The sequence below is a fragment of the Melospiza georgiana genome, chromosome 1 (assembly GCF_028018845.1).
Source record: "Melospiza georgiana isolate bMelGeo1 chromosome 1, bMelGeo1.pri, whole genome shotgun sequence".
Lineage (NCBI taxonomy): Eukaryota > Metazoa > Chordata > Aves > Passeriformes > Passerellidae > Melospiza > Melospiza georgiana.
This window is the reverse complement of record NC_080430.1, coordinates 5,863,209-5,880,099: the sequence shown is the minus strand read 5'-3', so window position 1 is coordinate 5,880,099 and position 16,891 is coordinate 5,863,209. Positions and strand designations below refer to the sequence as shown.

The following is a 16,891-nucleotide window of genomic DNA, read 5'->3' as shown; positions in this document are numbered from 1 at the left end:
TGCATCTTAGATGGCTCTAACATGGAGAAACTGATTTCCAGGGAAACACATCCAGTGCCCTTGGTTAAGAGCACAGGTCATCCATGGTAAGTTCCTTCACTAAACAGGTGATGCTACTTCACAATATCCAAGGTCTTGGCAACCTTATTTTTTCTTTCAAAGGATAAACAGCAAAATAAAAACCACAGCATGAGCTGCAATGGCAAATAATCACCTAGCATTTCACAAATTTTGAATAGACTGGAATTAGGTGCTTGTATATGATTTCTGCTGGCACTTATTCCTAATTAAGAATCAAAAGCCTGGTGTCTCCTGTTACAGCAGCAGGTAACACTGTGATGGTGAGCCTGCTCTTTTGGTAACACAGTCTGACACTGGCTGTGCTATGGGAGCACCTTCCCGATTGCTTCCTCTGCCTGACCTCAGTCACCCCAAAAGGATTAAATGTTTAATCTAAGAAACCCAGCCCTTTGTTCCACTCACTGCCACAGTCTGGGGTCATGACATCTTTTCTATTTCTGCCAGGAACTGCTTTCCTTGTGTGTCTTGCGGATTACTGTATTAAATGGCATGCAGATAGCATGAATTTCGCTGGCTCTCATTAACCTTTGAGGCTCCTTACAAGTAATTTTCTAGCCCCCTATGCCAGAAGAGATAAAAAGTGCTCTCAGTGGTACCGTGTAAGCACTGAACTGCATCATCAAGTGAAGCACAAGGTGCAAGAGATCCTGGGTTGTTCCAGCCTCTCTCTCAGAACAGATTAGTCAAAAGGCCCCAAAACTCTTGCACATCAGAAGCCACTCTCCAAAAAATAAGGTATAACCCATTAGAAACTGAAGATATAGAAATATGCAAAGGCTTTCTTCTGCATGTATCCTAGGAAGAGAATATGAGATCAAGTGCCCTGGAGCCTTTTGGTATTTGGGAATTTTTTAGGTGAGAACCATCTAATATTTGGAGAAGCAGATCTCAGCAGAATGTGCAGCTAGACCAGCTCTCCCTGTTCTCCTAATCCTTCAGGTAGGAATAAACCTGGTACAATTCCCTGCAAATTCCAGCTGCCACAACAGGGGATGGTTGGAACATGAGGGATTTTGGACATGTCACCAGTCATGTAGATTGTGTAGCTTTAACCTTCATTTTCTCCCCGAAAAATATCTTAGAGTTGCTCAATCACTGCTACTTTTCAACCAAAGCAGAATATTGACAGAAATTGAAATGCAAAGCAGAAACACAAATAAAGCAAACTAATTTTTAGGATTCCAGGAAAAAAAATTGATCTCCGAGAAAGCAGAGTGTGTGTCAGTGTGAAAAGCAGTTTTCTTTTTCTTTAAAAACTACAATTTTTATACAGATATAAAATAAATTTTACAGCACAGGATAACAACCTCTATTGCATGTCAAAATGAGAATATGTTTTTATACAAATCTATGCTGTCTGCCACCACCATTAGACATTCAACAGCACTTTTAGAATCTTAATTTAATATCAGTAGTGAATCACAAATTTTAAAGTAAGTCTGCTTTGAGTGATGATAAAAGGAGTGCTGAAGCATTACAAAATGTGTGCGGATCCTTGTTTACAGTAGTTTTCAGAAAAAGCAATAAAAAATGAACAGCTGATGTTTAGTGAATTAAATGTTACACACAAGTGGGGGTATAAGAAGTGATTCTGTCACCTTGGGTAGAGCCAAGTTAGCTTATACCAGTTGAGAATTCAGATAATAACAATTATATCTCACAAAGAAAGAAAAAGAGTCACTCCACACTAAGAGTCACACTAATTTTTTCCCTGCCAGTCTAGAAATGCCTCCTTCTAGATCCTTCCTACTTTGACTACTTATTTTTTTTTCCTAATAAGAGCCACATTTCAATAAAAAATACAGTAACATCACTGAGTTAGAAGATAATAAAATGCAGAAATCTTGTATTTTTCCCCCTAAAATATGCAGATGCAACAATGAATGTCTCTTGTATACCCATGTCCTTTTTTGAGGCAGAATTTTCACTAAACCTCCTCTCTCCCAAAGGCAGCATGTGCTGTCACTCTGCTGCAGAGACGTGAGATTTCTGCCTCTGATCTGCTGCAGCAAAGAGCCTTCAGTGCCCGTGATGTGCCACTCAGCTGCTCAGGAGCTCTGAGAAATGGATTCTCCAGGCTCCTGAGGAGGAAAGTCCCTTTGCTGGCTGCAAGACATCCTGTCTACACAAGACATGAACATTTCTGTGAGGCTGATTATTTCTGCCATGGGAAAATGGCTTCTCTCACACACTGGGTGTGGTTGGAAACTTTGGGATCATGTCCAGAGGTGCAGAATCCTTTCCTTCATCTCTCCTTAAAGAGAAATCCTGAGTGCTTCCATTGATCTGGTCTCATTGTTCTTATTTTAACATTATTACTAATGGCCAAAACAACCCAATGCAGCTGAGAGAAACTTTGCTGGTGGTTACTTTAATGGTGGACTTTAGCCTAGGCAGGGAAGTCATTAAGAAATTAGGCTTCTCCTAGAATAAGTTACCTAAGATCTTAGGCAAAAGGTAAATTTTACCATTAATATAAATTATTGAGAAGGATGAGATTTTCCTCTGAATCTCAATTAGTAGGGAGAATTCCCTCTTAATCTCTTCACCCCTTTGAACAAGAGCATGGGAGAAAGGGGACATTAGGAACCTTGGGATGAATTTTCATAGGAATTTCTGAGCACGTGTTAGAGGATAAAAAGTCACTCAGGTTCACTGCCAATGCTGTTTTCTAGGGAAACTTTTGTTGAGGAAGAATATTTTCAAGCAAGTGCTCAAAGCATTTTACTTTGCTTGGGAATCTGTGGGACATGGAGATGTAACCCCTCTGACTGTGAAAGTGAGCAGGAGCACCTCAGAGGAATATTTTATGTTTATAATACAATTAGTATTACACACAAAGGATAATTTTTTAAATTTTTTATTTTGTCCTTATGGGTCATTTCCCACTGTCTGACCCCACAGTGAATGGTTTAACCCCAGCTGGAGCCAAACCCCAGAGAGCTGCTCACCCAGCCCCACATGGGATGGGGGACAAAATTGGATGAGTAACAGTGACAAATCTCATGTGCTGAGATAAAGACAGCTTCATGGGGCAGAAAAGGAAGAAAATAACAGCAATATGAATGATTACAATAATAAAAGCATTGAGCTACACAAGTGATGCTCAGTGCAACTGCTCACTCCTTGTCAGTTCCCAAGCAGGGTCCCCCCAGCCAGGCTTCCCCCACTGTTTATGCACTGAGTGTAGGGTCTGGAACGTCCCTCTGCCCAGCTGGGCTCAGCTGTCCTGGCTGTGTCCCCCCCAGCTCCTTGTGCCCCCCCAGCCTCCCCACTGGCAGAGCATGAGGAGCTGAGAAGTCTTTCACTAAGCAGAAGCACTTCTTAGCAACAACTGAAAACACCAGCGTGTTACCAACATCGTTCTGATCCTAAACCCAAAACACAGCACTGTAGCGGCCATGAGGAAGGAATTAACTCCATCCCAGCTGAAACCTAGAAAACACACTTCTCTAATATTTTTTTTTCAGCTTTAAGAGCATTCAAACAAGGTGCTGCAGCATGAAAAGCATGAACCCCAGCCCAAAAATGCTGTTAATGTTAGCTTACACCCTTATTATGGCAACCAGACCCTTGAGACAGAATTTCCTACTTGTCAACTCCTTATTCCTCCTCACCCTCTTTCGTGGCCAACAGAGAGATAACCCACAGGGTATGGGAACGTGTTAAAAACACTGAGAGGAAAACAAAATGCTGCTTCCCAGAAAAACACTGCAGAAATGTAAGTGCAAGGCTCTCACATGAGAATATTATTCTGCAACTGACACCATTTCCTCTGAGGATTTTTTTAAGGAGCCTCAAGATTTTACTGAACCTTCCTCCATGTATGACATTAAGCTTACCCCCTCTGAATTTTTTAGCAAACTCTTCAGCTTCTTTTACCTCAGGGTAGCATTTGAGATGTTTGTACTCTCCTCTGATGCACAGGGCTGGGCAACAAAAACAAGCTACATAAATATACCATCCTCCACAGGAGTGTCACAGGATGCTGTTCAATTGATCACAATAAAATTAGTGTCATTGATTCAGAAAAGTTAAAAGCAGCAGCCTACCTACCTATCCATCAGCCTGTAATCACCACTGCAAGCTGGCATTGGTACAGGAAATTAAAGGACATAAGAAACAGCTTTGGTTTAAACAACACAGGCTGGGAATGCCAGAGAGCTGTAGCTGAGGGGCATAATTACAAAATGCTCTGTCTCAAGAGTTTAATCTAGGCAAGCCAAGCAACCTGCTGATCCAGGCTACAGTGGCCAAAAGGGTTGGGCAATAAAGGAAGATTTGTAAAACATCCGTGCCCTGGATTGTAACATCCAGAGCCTGAAAATACAGGGAGGGTTTTCCATGTGCTACCAGGAGCCAACACCAGTGACATCTGTGAGGTGGGGGCAGCACTTTCCTTGGGTTCAGGTTGCAAAGGGACACTCTGGCTTGCTCACTGCAGAAACAGTGAAGCACATACCACAGACACAGCAAAAATTAAAAAAAAACCAAACTCCTATTTTGGTAAGACTCTCTTCATCTTCCTGTTTAAGTCACACCTTAAGCCTAAGAATGCAGAAATCAAGCTGAAAAGTTTATAGCTGATGTCTTTCACACGTAGATAATTCCTGGGGAAGGGGAATCACCCTGGTGGTTGAAAATGGAACCCCCAAGGTGGGGTTTGAAAGCCTTTGAAGGACAGACAATGCCCATGGCCTCCATGGCTGGTTGATGTGCACAGCAGAATCTTCCTCAATCTGCCTCATCCTGCTAAAGTCCAGAGACCACAAAAGAGAGGCTTAGATTTCCTCTGGACCACACACCTGAGTATTTTCCCCTGCACTTTCCATATTTTCTCCTTTTCCTGAGGGAGGAGACAGCAGTCAAAATAGAAGATCATGCTGTGGCTTAGAGATCCTTAGACTAACATTTGCTCTTACCCAAAAAAATGAAACTACCCATTCTAAAATAGGAAAATATTACAAAAAAATGAATGTTGTAAGGGTAACTGGGCATGTAGGAGAAAGGGGCCAAAAGCCAGCAGCACTTCAGCTAAAGCCATTGATGTCAGTGGGTGCTTGATGTGCTTGAAAGTCACAGGTTTTTCTCCTTCCCCTGCTCTTTCTTCTTTTGTAATATTAAAGACTAATCATGATTAGAGTGTCTGACTTACAATTCCCCACTAATTACCATCTAAAAGCCAAAATCTGACTTGAAGTGCCATGCTTTGTCTTGGATAGGTCCAACCAGGAGCTCCCAGCAGCCCTCACTCCAGGCATCCAAATGGACAGAGAGAATTTGAATGACATTTTTAAAAGCAAGGGAAGGGGTGACAATTGTCTGAAATGATGGAAGTGCAAGCAAATTGGACCATGTGCTGCAGGGAAAAGGGAAAAAAAGATAGGATGATGAGAAAGAAGAGAAGAAATGCTCAGAGTAAAGATCGACATCAACCAAGAGTTGAAACTGGAGCAGAAAAGAGAAGGAGGTGCCCATGAGCAGGTTTGCTCACAGGCTCAGAGCTGACCTGTGCATGGTGCAGACTGGAATCCAGGAAAGGTTTCAGCCTGTCCCACTGGCTGCTGGCTCAGGCAGATGGAGAAGCCCTGGGTTCAGCCCACGACATGCAAGCACAGAGGGGCACGACTCCCCCTCCTGCCTTCCTGCCTTCCTCGGGCTCCACTCTGCTGCCAGGCAAGCAAGATCCTATTTCCTCTGACTCAATCCAGTGGCCAGACTGCAGAGCTTCTGTCTAACCCACCAAACAAAATGTAGGGCAGGCAATAATTTATCATCATAAACATAATAGTGGATTAGTGCCTAATGAAGGCTGTAGCCTCTAGTAAGTCTGCTCCTCTCATGTGGCTGATGAGCTTATTACAGCTTTGACTAAGAGGTAATATTACCCCTCCTTAAGAATTGAGTGGATTTGGATTTAATCCCTACTGCTGCTGTTTGACCAGAGACATGATCTTCCAAATACACCACTGATCCCTAGGAATGGGGACTGTTGTTATTGTTCCTGAACCTGTATTTATCCTCAAGTCATGCCCATGGTAGCACTTTTGAGGTGTCACACTTGCTTTTTGTTTGTTGAGGTTTTCTCACCATGAGCAGACCATCCTCACTCTCCTGTCACTGTAACCAGCTCAGAATAAATGGAAAAGCTTATGTGATTTACATCAGGATCTAGGTAAATACATTTAAGGTGTGCTGCTGGGCCTGAAGGTTTGAAACAGATTCACTAGTATTGCTTGATAATCTGGGATGTAATTACCTTTTTAGCTCTAGTAGTTTAACCAACACAGTTATTGCCAAAACACCTTTGTTTTGGTGACATTTGGAAGAGGACACATTTGGAAATTGTGTTCCCTTCTTCACTCAAGCAGCCTTCACAGGCTCTCCCATCTGTGAGCCCAGCCACATCAGGCTGCATTTGGTGAGGGTAATGCACACACCAATCCATCAGGCACATGCCAAAGCTCCCACTATCCCATTTCCTAGAATGGACCCATTCTGCAGCAAGTCAAACACTGAGAGACCATGACCTGCCTGACAAAGTTGGGTAGTCCTACATAACTTCCAACCAGGACTTTCTCCTGAACTGGAGATTTTCTCTCGTCCCCAAAAGTTGCTTCTTATTTCTCCTGTACTCTGTTCCTTGTAAGCACAAAACAAATTCTTGCAGTACATCAAGGGGGGAAATGCAGTCAAATAAACAAAATGAAAAGCAACAAAAAAAGTTCAGTCTGATTAAATGAAGAAAATTCAAATTTCAGGTGTTGCTGTTACTCCCCAGGAGTGTCTATGTGCAACATCTCTGCCCCACCCATCCATGGACTGCACCTCTGAAATGCCAAACCTCCAAGCCAAGAGAGCTCTTCTCACCCTATTTGTCCAGCATCCAGCACAAAATGGCCTGAATCTAGGACTTTCTTGTAGAAAACAATAACAACAACAACAGCAATAATAATAATAATAACAACACAGATATGAGTTAAGGCATCTTAGAGCTGCAATGGTCTAATTGCCAGCAGCAGAATAACAGGGTCAGCTGTGTGCACCTTGCCCTGGTGCAGCTCCCCAGTTTCTGGTGCAGCTGGGGCTGTGTGCTGGATGCTGTTTGACATGTTCTGGCTCTTTGACATTTTTCCAGGCTCTGCCCTGCCAAGTTCTGGGTGAGAGCTGCAGCAGCACTGGTGGAAGCAGCCGATAGCAGAAGAAACAAGCACGGAGCATGTTTCTTCTCTACCCTTCAGGGGTGTGATAAGCCTTTACAAGGGGCTTTAAATCACTGCCTGGAGGATGCATAAAGGCAAAGGAATGTTACTACAGCTCAGAGAGATCAAAGTGCTGCATCACTGTACATGTAGTGAGCATGCTGACAGGAGGGTGATGGGGAGAAACTGCCACAAAAACTCTGTTTTTGGTGCTCTTGGAGACCATGAAAACAGGCATCTGCTGCAATTTTACACGGGGGTATTAATTACCTTAGTAAAATGCCACAACACAGAAGAAAACAAATGTTTGTTTTGTTGTTGGTTTGGGTTTATTTTTTTTCTGATAATGCCTTAGAAAGGGTTAGGACTGACACAAACACTTTGAGGAGCACCACAACACGTGATCATTCCTTCATCCCTGATATGCAATGAGCTCAGTGACAGAATTCACCAAACCACAGAGAATCTTGCCCCATAGTGTACACTATTTTAATGTATCCTGTTAAGAAAAATCAAGGTCATAGTAAGAATAAAGGTAGCTAAAGTTTCTATAGCAACAATTACTAGGATGCAGTTGCCAAAGGTGCTTTCTTGTTGTTCCTGAAGTAGATTTACTGGCTGCTTTTTCCTTCCTGTTCACTAGTATTTTTGGTAATATCAGTACAGACATGATGCAAATGTGCTTTCATTGTCAGGATGATTTTGTAGACTATTCCTGCCCATAAGCTGAATACACACGACATATCATGTGTAAGGGAAAAAAAATTAAGCAGTCTGATCCAAAGAGGGTACAACTGACTTAAAACATGCACATTTTTCTGAAAAGCTAGCTCCTTGTTGTAATTGCAAATGGAAAAGTGAAAAGAAAGAATTTAAGTTTCTCTTTTGTGTCTGTTTGTTTACTTTGTACATTGACAGCATCTTGTCTCTTTCTCCTAATGGACAAATTTCCTTGCTGCTTCTATTGCTCAGCCAAACCTTCAGGCAGGAGGGGAAATAAAAACAGCAGCCAAAGCACAGCAGACAAACATCCCTGCGAAATTCCAGCAGGATGAAAATGCTTTAGAGCTGAAATGCATCTTCCTTTCTCACAGACAGAGAATTCCACACTGCTGCAGCCGCCATAAGAGCTGGAATTGCATGGGAGGGTTGGTGTGGCCTGACAGGGATGTGCTCCACACTGGGAACCTGCTCTGGTGGTGGTGTGCTCCAGCAGGATGCATCCTTGGATCTGGAGGTGGGACCAGGAGGGCAGACATATAGGATGTGTGTGTGTATATTTATATATATATATATTTTTTTTTTTTATATTAAGTATGTGGTGGTGCCAACTGTTACCTGCTGCTCTGCAGCCCTCACAAATCATGCTCTACTTGCTGCCAGGACTTGACTTCACTAAGGAAACACCATTTTCCAACTTCTGCTCCCACCTAAGATCTCTCAGTTATTTGATCATTGTACTGGATCTTTACTACACCTTCCTTGAGGCTGAAACAAGGTGTTCAACATTGGATAGGTACTGGGGATTAAATTGAGACGCAAATTTATAGAATTTGTAATCCTTTTTAAAAATCAGACTATCTGAGCTTTCTCCATTTATTTTAAACAAATAAAATAGAAGTTGCTGAAATTGCAAAGAGAAACAATTTGTGTATATCCCAGTGCAGCAACATCCAAATGAACTACTAAATTTAACCTCCAAATGCATCTAAAACCATCAACAACTGCAAATGCACCACTTTCTTTTGGGTTTTTTTGGTTTTTTGTTTTTGTTAAGAGAGCCTTACTGTTAGCACTGCTCCCAGTCTGACCAATCTGTCACACAGAACAAATAATTTTTCTATCAGTGCAGTTTTCTGAATGTGCTTGTTGTGAAACACCAAGCAGGTGTCATTTTGAGCCAGAGAATATCTTTGATCACAATCATTTGATTTTCTCTCTCCTCCAAAAGTTACTTCTTGTTTCTATTGTACTCTGTTCCTTGTAAGCACAAAACAAGTTCTTGCAGTACACCAAGGGGGAAAATGCAGTTGGATAAACAAAATGAAAAGCAGCAAAAAGTTCTGTTTGATTAAAGGAAGAAAAGTCAGATTTCAGTTTTCAAGAAGGTTTCTGAGCCATCACATGGAAAAAAACCCACAGACAGATTAGCCCTTGTGCACCTAAGAAATTTGCCATCTCCCTGACATTCCTACCATGTCTCTGCAGTATAGTTTTTAAAGTAGATTCTTGAGGTTGCTTGAGCATATCTAGAAATGCAAATAAATGGGTTTTTTCCTGCTTCCCTGCCAAGTCAAGTACTAGAGACATGTTTGCTGCAGCTGAGTGACATACATCTATTCAAATCCCTTCTGAACTGGAATCAATATTACCTAGATCCATTACCTCCTGCTTTATTGGCAGCTTGGGTGCTTGTTCAGAAAACAGTCCCTCCCAGTAATGTAATAAAGCCCCCACCTTGGAGATAATTAGATTGCCTGTGATATAGAATCCACTGATGATCATTTCCCTGCTGATTTTGGCTTGCTACTCCAGCTCAGGTTGCAGTCTCCATCACTACACACTCCTACATTAGACCACTTGAGCCTCATCACCTAACAATTGCCAGAGCAGATTTATTTGGATTTCTTTTTTAACTCTTCCATAATAACAGCGACCAGACAAACCTCAGAGTGTCATTAACATGCTTTTAAAAATGCACTGAAATGGCTTCTTCAATTACCTCAAGATTTAATATCCTGGCCACAACACAGATATCCCTCACTCTAACAGCAAATCCTTCCAGGAGAGAACACACGACACCACCCTTCCCTGAATTTCCTTTGGGTCCTCAGTGTGTCCCAGAGGCTGATGAATTCAAACTGTGAGCAAAAGCACACTCCACAAATGCTGAGAACACTCGGACATGGCCTTGCCACCTCTCTTTCCTTACCACACCTTCCTGATGCCCTGATGGGTTCCCAACCCAAGAGTTATGAATGTCATTACTAATAAATGAGGGAAACACAACCTCATGCATTTAACTTCCTCTGAAGTCCCCTCCTTTGCTCCTGTGCTGAAAACTGCCCCAGAAGGTCCCAAGAATGCAGATTTTGGTTTACTGTTGACCACTCTTGTTCTTGGCTTCAATCATTGAAGGGTGAGAGAAAACAAATCCCCTTAGGTACGTCAGCCTGTAAATGATGCTCTGCCTGTCCCAACAGGTGGGAATACATGACTTTGCACATCCCCTGGGGCCTGAGGATCATCTTTCTAATTATCTTCCTGCCTTTAAACAACAGCAGTGGATGACTGGCAGCAACTCTGTGCGATGTGTAGCAGATGAGACAACACTTGGTAATTCTGAGCTAAAAAAACCCAGTGTAAGTAGGAATATTTATTACCCATTTTTAGGCATTTAAACCTTACCCAGTGGTATTAAATACTTAACTAAAACAGCAAAAGGCTGAAGAAGAAAGAAACAAGGCATAAAGGGAGAGTTGCTGTCCCTTGATGTCACAAACATTGACAGTTTTGATGTATTTATCAAAACAAGTACAAGAACACTCAGTTTGAAGGTGTCATTTTTGTTCTCTTATACCCAAGAACTGCAAGTTCTCCCCTGGCTGTTTCAGGCTGTAATTCTCTTGTGGGTACAGTGCCTCCACCAGAGGTTTTCTCCAACCATGGATTATGCTGACACCCAAATTTATTAACTTTAACAGGAAGGAAAGAGGGTGGGTTTGCTCATTTGCCTTGCTACAAACTAACCCTTAAATCCACACAGGCTGCCAATATAGAAATACTCCATGGAAATTGGATTGGTGTGTAACTTCCCACCAGTTGAACAATTCCAAAGCAGTAGCAATCAACCCTTTCAGCACTGCCCATGAGCAGCAGCTTCCCACCACCACAGCTCAGGTCACCAGTGAGAACAATGAATATTCCATCACACACAAAATATTGCTGCTGTGCAGAGCACTTGTTGTTTCCCAATATTGGTTTGCAAAGGCTGAGGTTTACCAGCACAATGGAGGTTGCCAGATCCTGGGATTCCCGGGAAACATCCCAATAGCCTTGGAGTTCTGCCTGAGCCTGGATAAACACAATGTATTACAATCAACAAAGGCCCTAATTAATGGATGCTGACATTGTACCTCCCGAGGAACAAACAAAGGGGAAAGCATGGCGCTCTGCCCAAGCATCTTGGAGTCTAACTCAGGCTGGCAATACACATCAGACACACCAGGCCTGCAGAGGGAAGGCTGACACTGAGCTTTGAGCTTTCCCTTTGTCTCATGTCAATACAGATACAGGCAGCGGCAGCAGAAAGCAAAACATCTCTCCCCAGCACCTGAGGGCTTTTCTTGCCTTTTTGTCCACAAGCAAGTTCAGATTTCATCTTCCCTTCATCTCCCTGCTCACACATGCCTTTTTTTTTTTTTCCTCATTAAATTGCTCCTAAATGAAACCTTTTATTTCTTTTTGCATTCTTCCAGATTTGGTTCTACCAGCTCAGAACATCTTCCTCCAGAAGCAGATCACCTCACCTCCTCCCCTCCTCTCTTGGCCTAAGACACCCACCTCCCTGGTTCAAATGCTCTCACATATTTGGATCAAAAGAGCTCCTCTGTCCCACTACTCCAAGGTATTTTCCTCCTCTTTATACAACTCCCAACAGCCTGCAATCTTTGCATGGCTTATAATTTCCTCTGACCACAGAAGATCCCATCTCCTTCCATCCTGTCTGAAGTCTTCCACTTCCATCAAGATCATGAGAAGCTGTCAGATAAAATCACGAGCTCTGACAGTGCACTTGTACCCTGGGGATGGGATTCAGGAGGAACCATGGGCATCTAAAGATGGCAGGGATATGAATAAAGTCCTTTATGCAGAGGATGTTAGTATACCCCTGATCTCTTCACTGTCTATACAACGAGAAAATACATGTAGTCCATAATCAAATCAAGTGCAAATGTAGATCACAATTCAACCCTGAGTACCTCCCCACTTCCAAAGCATGCTATTTTTGGGGCATTTGTTGATTTGTTTATCTTCCTTTGCCAAAAGCCAGGAATTCATCATCAGTTTCAATCCCTCCAGGTGTTCTGTTTCATTTCCATTAAAATACTCTCCACTCAGCCAAAATTTTACTTAGTTTTCACTATTTTTTACTGAGAAATTCAAATGTATTGAAAAAGAACTGTAATAAGGCCCCTAAAGATTTTAAACCTGAGTAAGTGACACATAGAAACTTCTCCTCCCTGCAGTTGAGAAAATTGTATTACTATGCACAATATTGTCATTATACTCTCTACTATTATGCCTAGACCTAAGGAAGTTGAAAGAGCTACTTCATGCTGGTGAAAAGTGGACAGAACTAGAGGAAAATGTAGTAATAATAATAATAGTAATAATAATAATAATAATGAAGGCAACAAAATCAGACCAGAATTGAAGATATTTTTCAAGTACTTACCCAGCATCACTGCTGTTGCCACACAGTAATACATCTTCTGTACCGTTTTTTATGAAATAGTTCACTGCAACAGAAATAGAGAAATGGCTTTTTAATAAACACATTCTGGGAATGATAGCATTCAAAAATATCATCCACCAACCAGCATATTCAATTGGGACAGCAACTGAGAGATGAATGGCATGCTTTTGCTTTGTTTTGCTACTTTTAATTTCTATGAATTGAAAAAATAAATATATGTTTTCAAATCTCTGCAAGTGCTTGCTGTTTGTGTTCCAAAACAGACCTGTTGAAGAAGGTGATGAAGGGCTGTGGGCAATGTTTTTAGGAAATTCTACTCAGCCATGTCTCTCTCTTCAAACCAAGAACATTGTTACTAAATTCTGCAAATGTAATGAAACCAAACCATATGCTAGCCTGTAACTTTTAGTCTCTGCATTGATGAGACACGTATTAATTGAAGTTTGTGGCAGAAATTACTGACTCATAGGTTAAAAACGTAACCAGCTCTAACTCAGAATGTAACAATATTAACAAAGCAGCCCACTCCCTCAGTCTGGTGGATTCTGCTCAGCATAGGAAATGCACAGTACAAAGCAAAAGAAATAAAAATACACCCTGTTAAAGACCAAACAAACAAGGAAGTATTCACAAAGACAAATATTTATCACTGTAGTCATCTGTAATGGCAATGGAGAGAGACAGAAGCTTCTCAAGGGAGCCTCAGAAGAGCAAGCTAAATTTAAGCGCTGTGGATCATTCCCAGGTTGACTCTCAATAAGGCTTAAGGAAATTAGCATCTCCAGGCTAATGAGAGACTTTACATACACGCTTCTTCTTCTCTCCCCAGCCAACCAAGTCTAACATGCAGAGTAACAGAACAGGAGGCCAATTTCTTCTCAAAAGGAAAGGCACAGTCAGTGTTCTGTAAGGAGCGCAAAGAAAAGATGTTCTAAGGAGCATTTCTAAAACCTGGCTGGTGGCAGGGAAGAACAGATAAAAGTATTGCTCTGGAAACATAAGAAACGCAAAACGGAGGTGTGCAGCTCACTGAGGAGGGGTAACTAATCTGGCGTGCTTTGCTGCAGCAGAGAGGACGTGATCCCTCTTGGCCAAGGGATGATGGTGGCAGCCTTGCCTGGTGAGGCTCTGTGAGCAGAGGGGCCTCTGCAGATGCTGCTCACAAGAGGTTCCCCATTCCAGGCCAACCCTCTGCTGTGAAATGTTTTAAAAATCAAGAGTGACAGCTTATCCAGGCGGGCTATGCAGGGAATGCTCAGTGGCTCAAGCACTGAACAGATGTGCTGTGGCTTTCTCGGTAAGCTGCGAGCAGTGGAAAAGCCCTGCTCTGCTGCATGCCAAGAGGGAATTACTGCCCAGGAGCTTGTGGTGACAGGGGCACGTGATGGCGTTCACAAGTTATCAGAGCACACATCCTGCTCACACTGGGTGCTTTTCCGCTTTGTCTGGTCACGTGGGATTTCTACAGAGACACCTGGTGTGACAGGAGCACTTGGGACTGGGTATGGTTGAGGGCTGGTGATCAATCACCGCAAAACAGGGAAAGATGCCACATCTGCATCACCTTTCACCCTCCAGCTCTGCTGGGCAAGGACTTGTGCTTTTCTCAGGACAGGTGGCATCTTATTTGGGATGCACAGAGTCAGTGACACAAACACACCAGACCACTTTTCTCTGAGCTAGATGCTCTTCAAGGTCCTATCCAACACAAACCATTCTATGATTCCAGGTTTGATTGAAATCCTGGAGCACAGCGTTGGTTGAAAACCAAACCAACACCTCCTGGTCAGCCAAATCAGAAGATAAGAAAAGAATGTGGGCACAGAATTAGGGAGGACAAGAATTCTCTGTGTGCAAACAAGAAATCTGAAATCTCGAAAACGCAAAATTCTGTTGTCTGCTCTTGATTTAAGCATTTACATTTCTAAACCAAGCAGCAAGGCAGGTGCCAAAGAGCCCCATGGGATGCAGGCTGAGGAATTGGTGAGTAGGTGCTGCTGGGAGGGCACACCTTCGCCATGGGGTCTGTGCAGGGAGTGCCACAGCCACTGTGACAAACCTGGGGCTGAGGAAGAGGCGAGCTCCCGATCCCCCACTGATAAATGAAAGGGGGATTAGAGTTCTGCACCCAAGGAGACAAATTGCTGTGTTATCAAAAATGTGCACAACAATCAATCTTTGCTTCAAAGCCCGTTGGTTTGGGTTTCAATCAAGCCTGCTGGGCAATCAGAGAGCTGCAAGAAGCAAACAGGCATCACTCTTGCTTTAAAGAATGAACACCCTTGGTACCACATTAACCCATGGCCTCAGCTTCCTGTCAGTTCCCAACTCTAACCTGGGCAAAGAACTAGGAACTCCTTTTTCATGCAGAGCAGGATTTTCTCTCTGAAAACTGCTCAAACTGAGCAACGCCACATGAAAACACAATGATTTTCCATTGCCTTGGAAGATTGCAATTAATTTTTGTTTGTTTTTCACTGAAAAATATCAGCTTGTGAGTGGGGGGAAAATAGGAAAACAAATACAGAAAATAAAACTGAAAACCTCTATTTTAGGTGCTTCCTTATGGGTTTTTTCTTAACTTTTGAAGTGAAATTAAGCCAAAACCATTATATTTGTAGCACCTCTGTGTGTGTACATAAACGTTATGCAACATGCCATTCTTTCCAAAGGTAATGCTAATTTCTTTTTTTTACCAGCTTTACTAAAATGTTGGTGTCAAAATCATAGGGTACATGTTGCTTTTTAGGAATTTTTCTACAGGAATTTCCAGAGTAAGGTAAGTACCTGGTCACATTAAAAGAAGTAAAAATAGTTTGAATAACAAGGTCTCTTTCAAGTCCTTTTTCTGCCTCCTAAACTTCTCAAAGCAAATAACAATGACCATAATTTTAAAGCCATTATATGCAAGTGGGTAAAACCACAAATTTTCCATGTCTGTTCTTGCAATATCTTCCTTTCAAAGTCAGTTCTTCATCATTTTGTCTGTTTCTTCCCACACTTTTTCTGATTTCTCAATATCTTCCAGGCTTCTGCATTGCTCCCTCCTACACTGGGTGATTCTAACAGAGTAAACATTCACAGTGTCTCCACTTGTCAAATTAACAGGGGAAAAAATAAAAAGAAAAAAGCAAACTTCCTCAAAAAAAAAAAAAAAATCCAATTAAAAATATACTCCAGCTTGTGCTTTCCACACCTTTATCACACAACTGAGCAGAAAGCCAGTAGGGTACATAGACTGCAGGATAGAATACAGGGTAGAAACCTTCCTCATTAATGTGTGAAGGAAAGGAAATTCTTCTCATTCAGAAAACTGAGAAAGGTTTGGAGTCAGCTTAGAAAATACATGTTCTGCCTCTAGTTTCTGCTCCTCCTTTGAAGGCCCTCCTGAAACATTATTTTGACTCATCTTACAACAAATTAATTCCAATTAAAAATAAAACCACCACAACAACCCTATATATTATCACACTTGCATAAAGAGCAGCATTCAAATATCATTAGTCACTGCCCAGAGAAGAGTCCTCTGGCTGACTTTCTAACAAAAACTTCAGAGAGGTGTTTGTTATCTCAGATATTTATTGCAGCCACACGGGCACTCGCTGGTTGGAGACTTTCCCCCAGTGCTGGGGCTGGCACAGAGCACTGCCAGCCACCCAACGTGCCCATTCCAAATTTAAAATGCAGCTCAGCAAAGCTCCATCTCCTTACAGCTGTGCTATGTGGCACGGAGAGGAAATAGGCAACACCCCCTCCTCTCCCTTTCGCCCACCGGCGCAAACGCGCTCTGCCTCCCGGTAATTCGCGGTAATTAAAACCAATCCTTGCTGCACTTGCTGTGTGCACACTGTGTCGCACACGGAGAAGCCTCTAATAGATGAAATTGAGTTTGAAGATGAAAAACACGCCTCACAAAAGCCATGGAACAGGCTGTATTAAGGGTGTTATTAGGGGAGAATGCTTGGGGAAAAAATGGAACCGCTGGTTAGTCCTTCCCGGCTAAAAGGGGTTGTAAATAATTATAATAATCAGTTGCTCTCCTGTTGCTCAGCCCCTGACAGGAGATCTGGGTGTTCTTTGCTGGTATTTGCTGCTGCTGACCCTTCTGCTGAGTTTCAGAGGCTCTTGG

At 42.4% G+C, this 16,891-nt stretch overlaps 1 protein-coding gene across 1 annotated transcript in view; it reads right to left on the bottom strand.

Annotated features, from left to right (window-relative positions):
* LOC131094203 (sodium channel protein type 5 subunit alpha-like) overlaps positions 1 to 16,891 on the bottom strand; it is a 214,261-nt gene that overhangs the window by 123,009 nt on the left and 74,361 nt on the right. Inside the window, exon 8 of the mRNA XM_058041717.1 lies at positions 12,742 to 12,805. Coding sequence (XP_057897700.1) covers positions 12,742 to 12,805 — 64 coding nt within the window. The remainder of the gene's footprint in view (positions 1 to 12,741; positions 12,806 to 16,891) is intronic.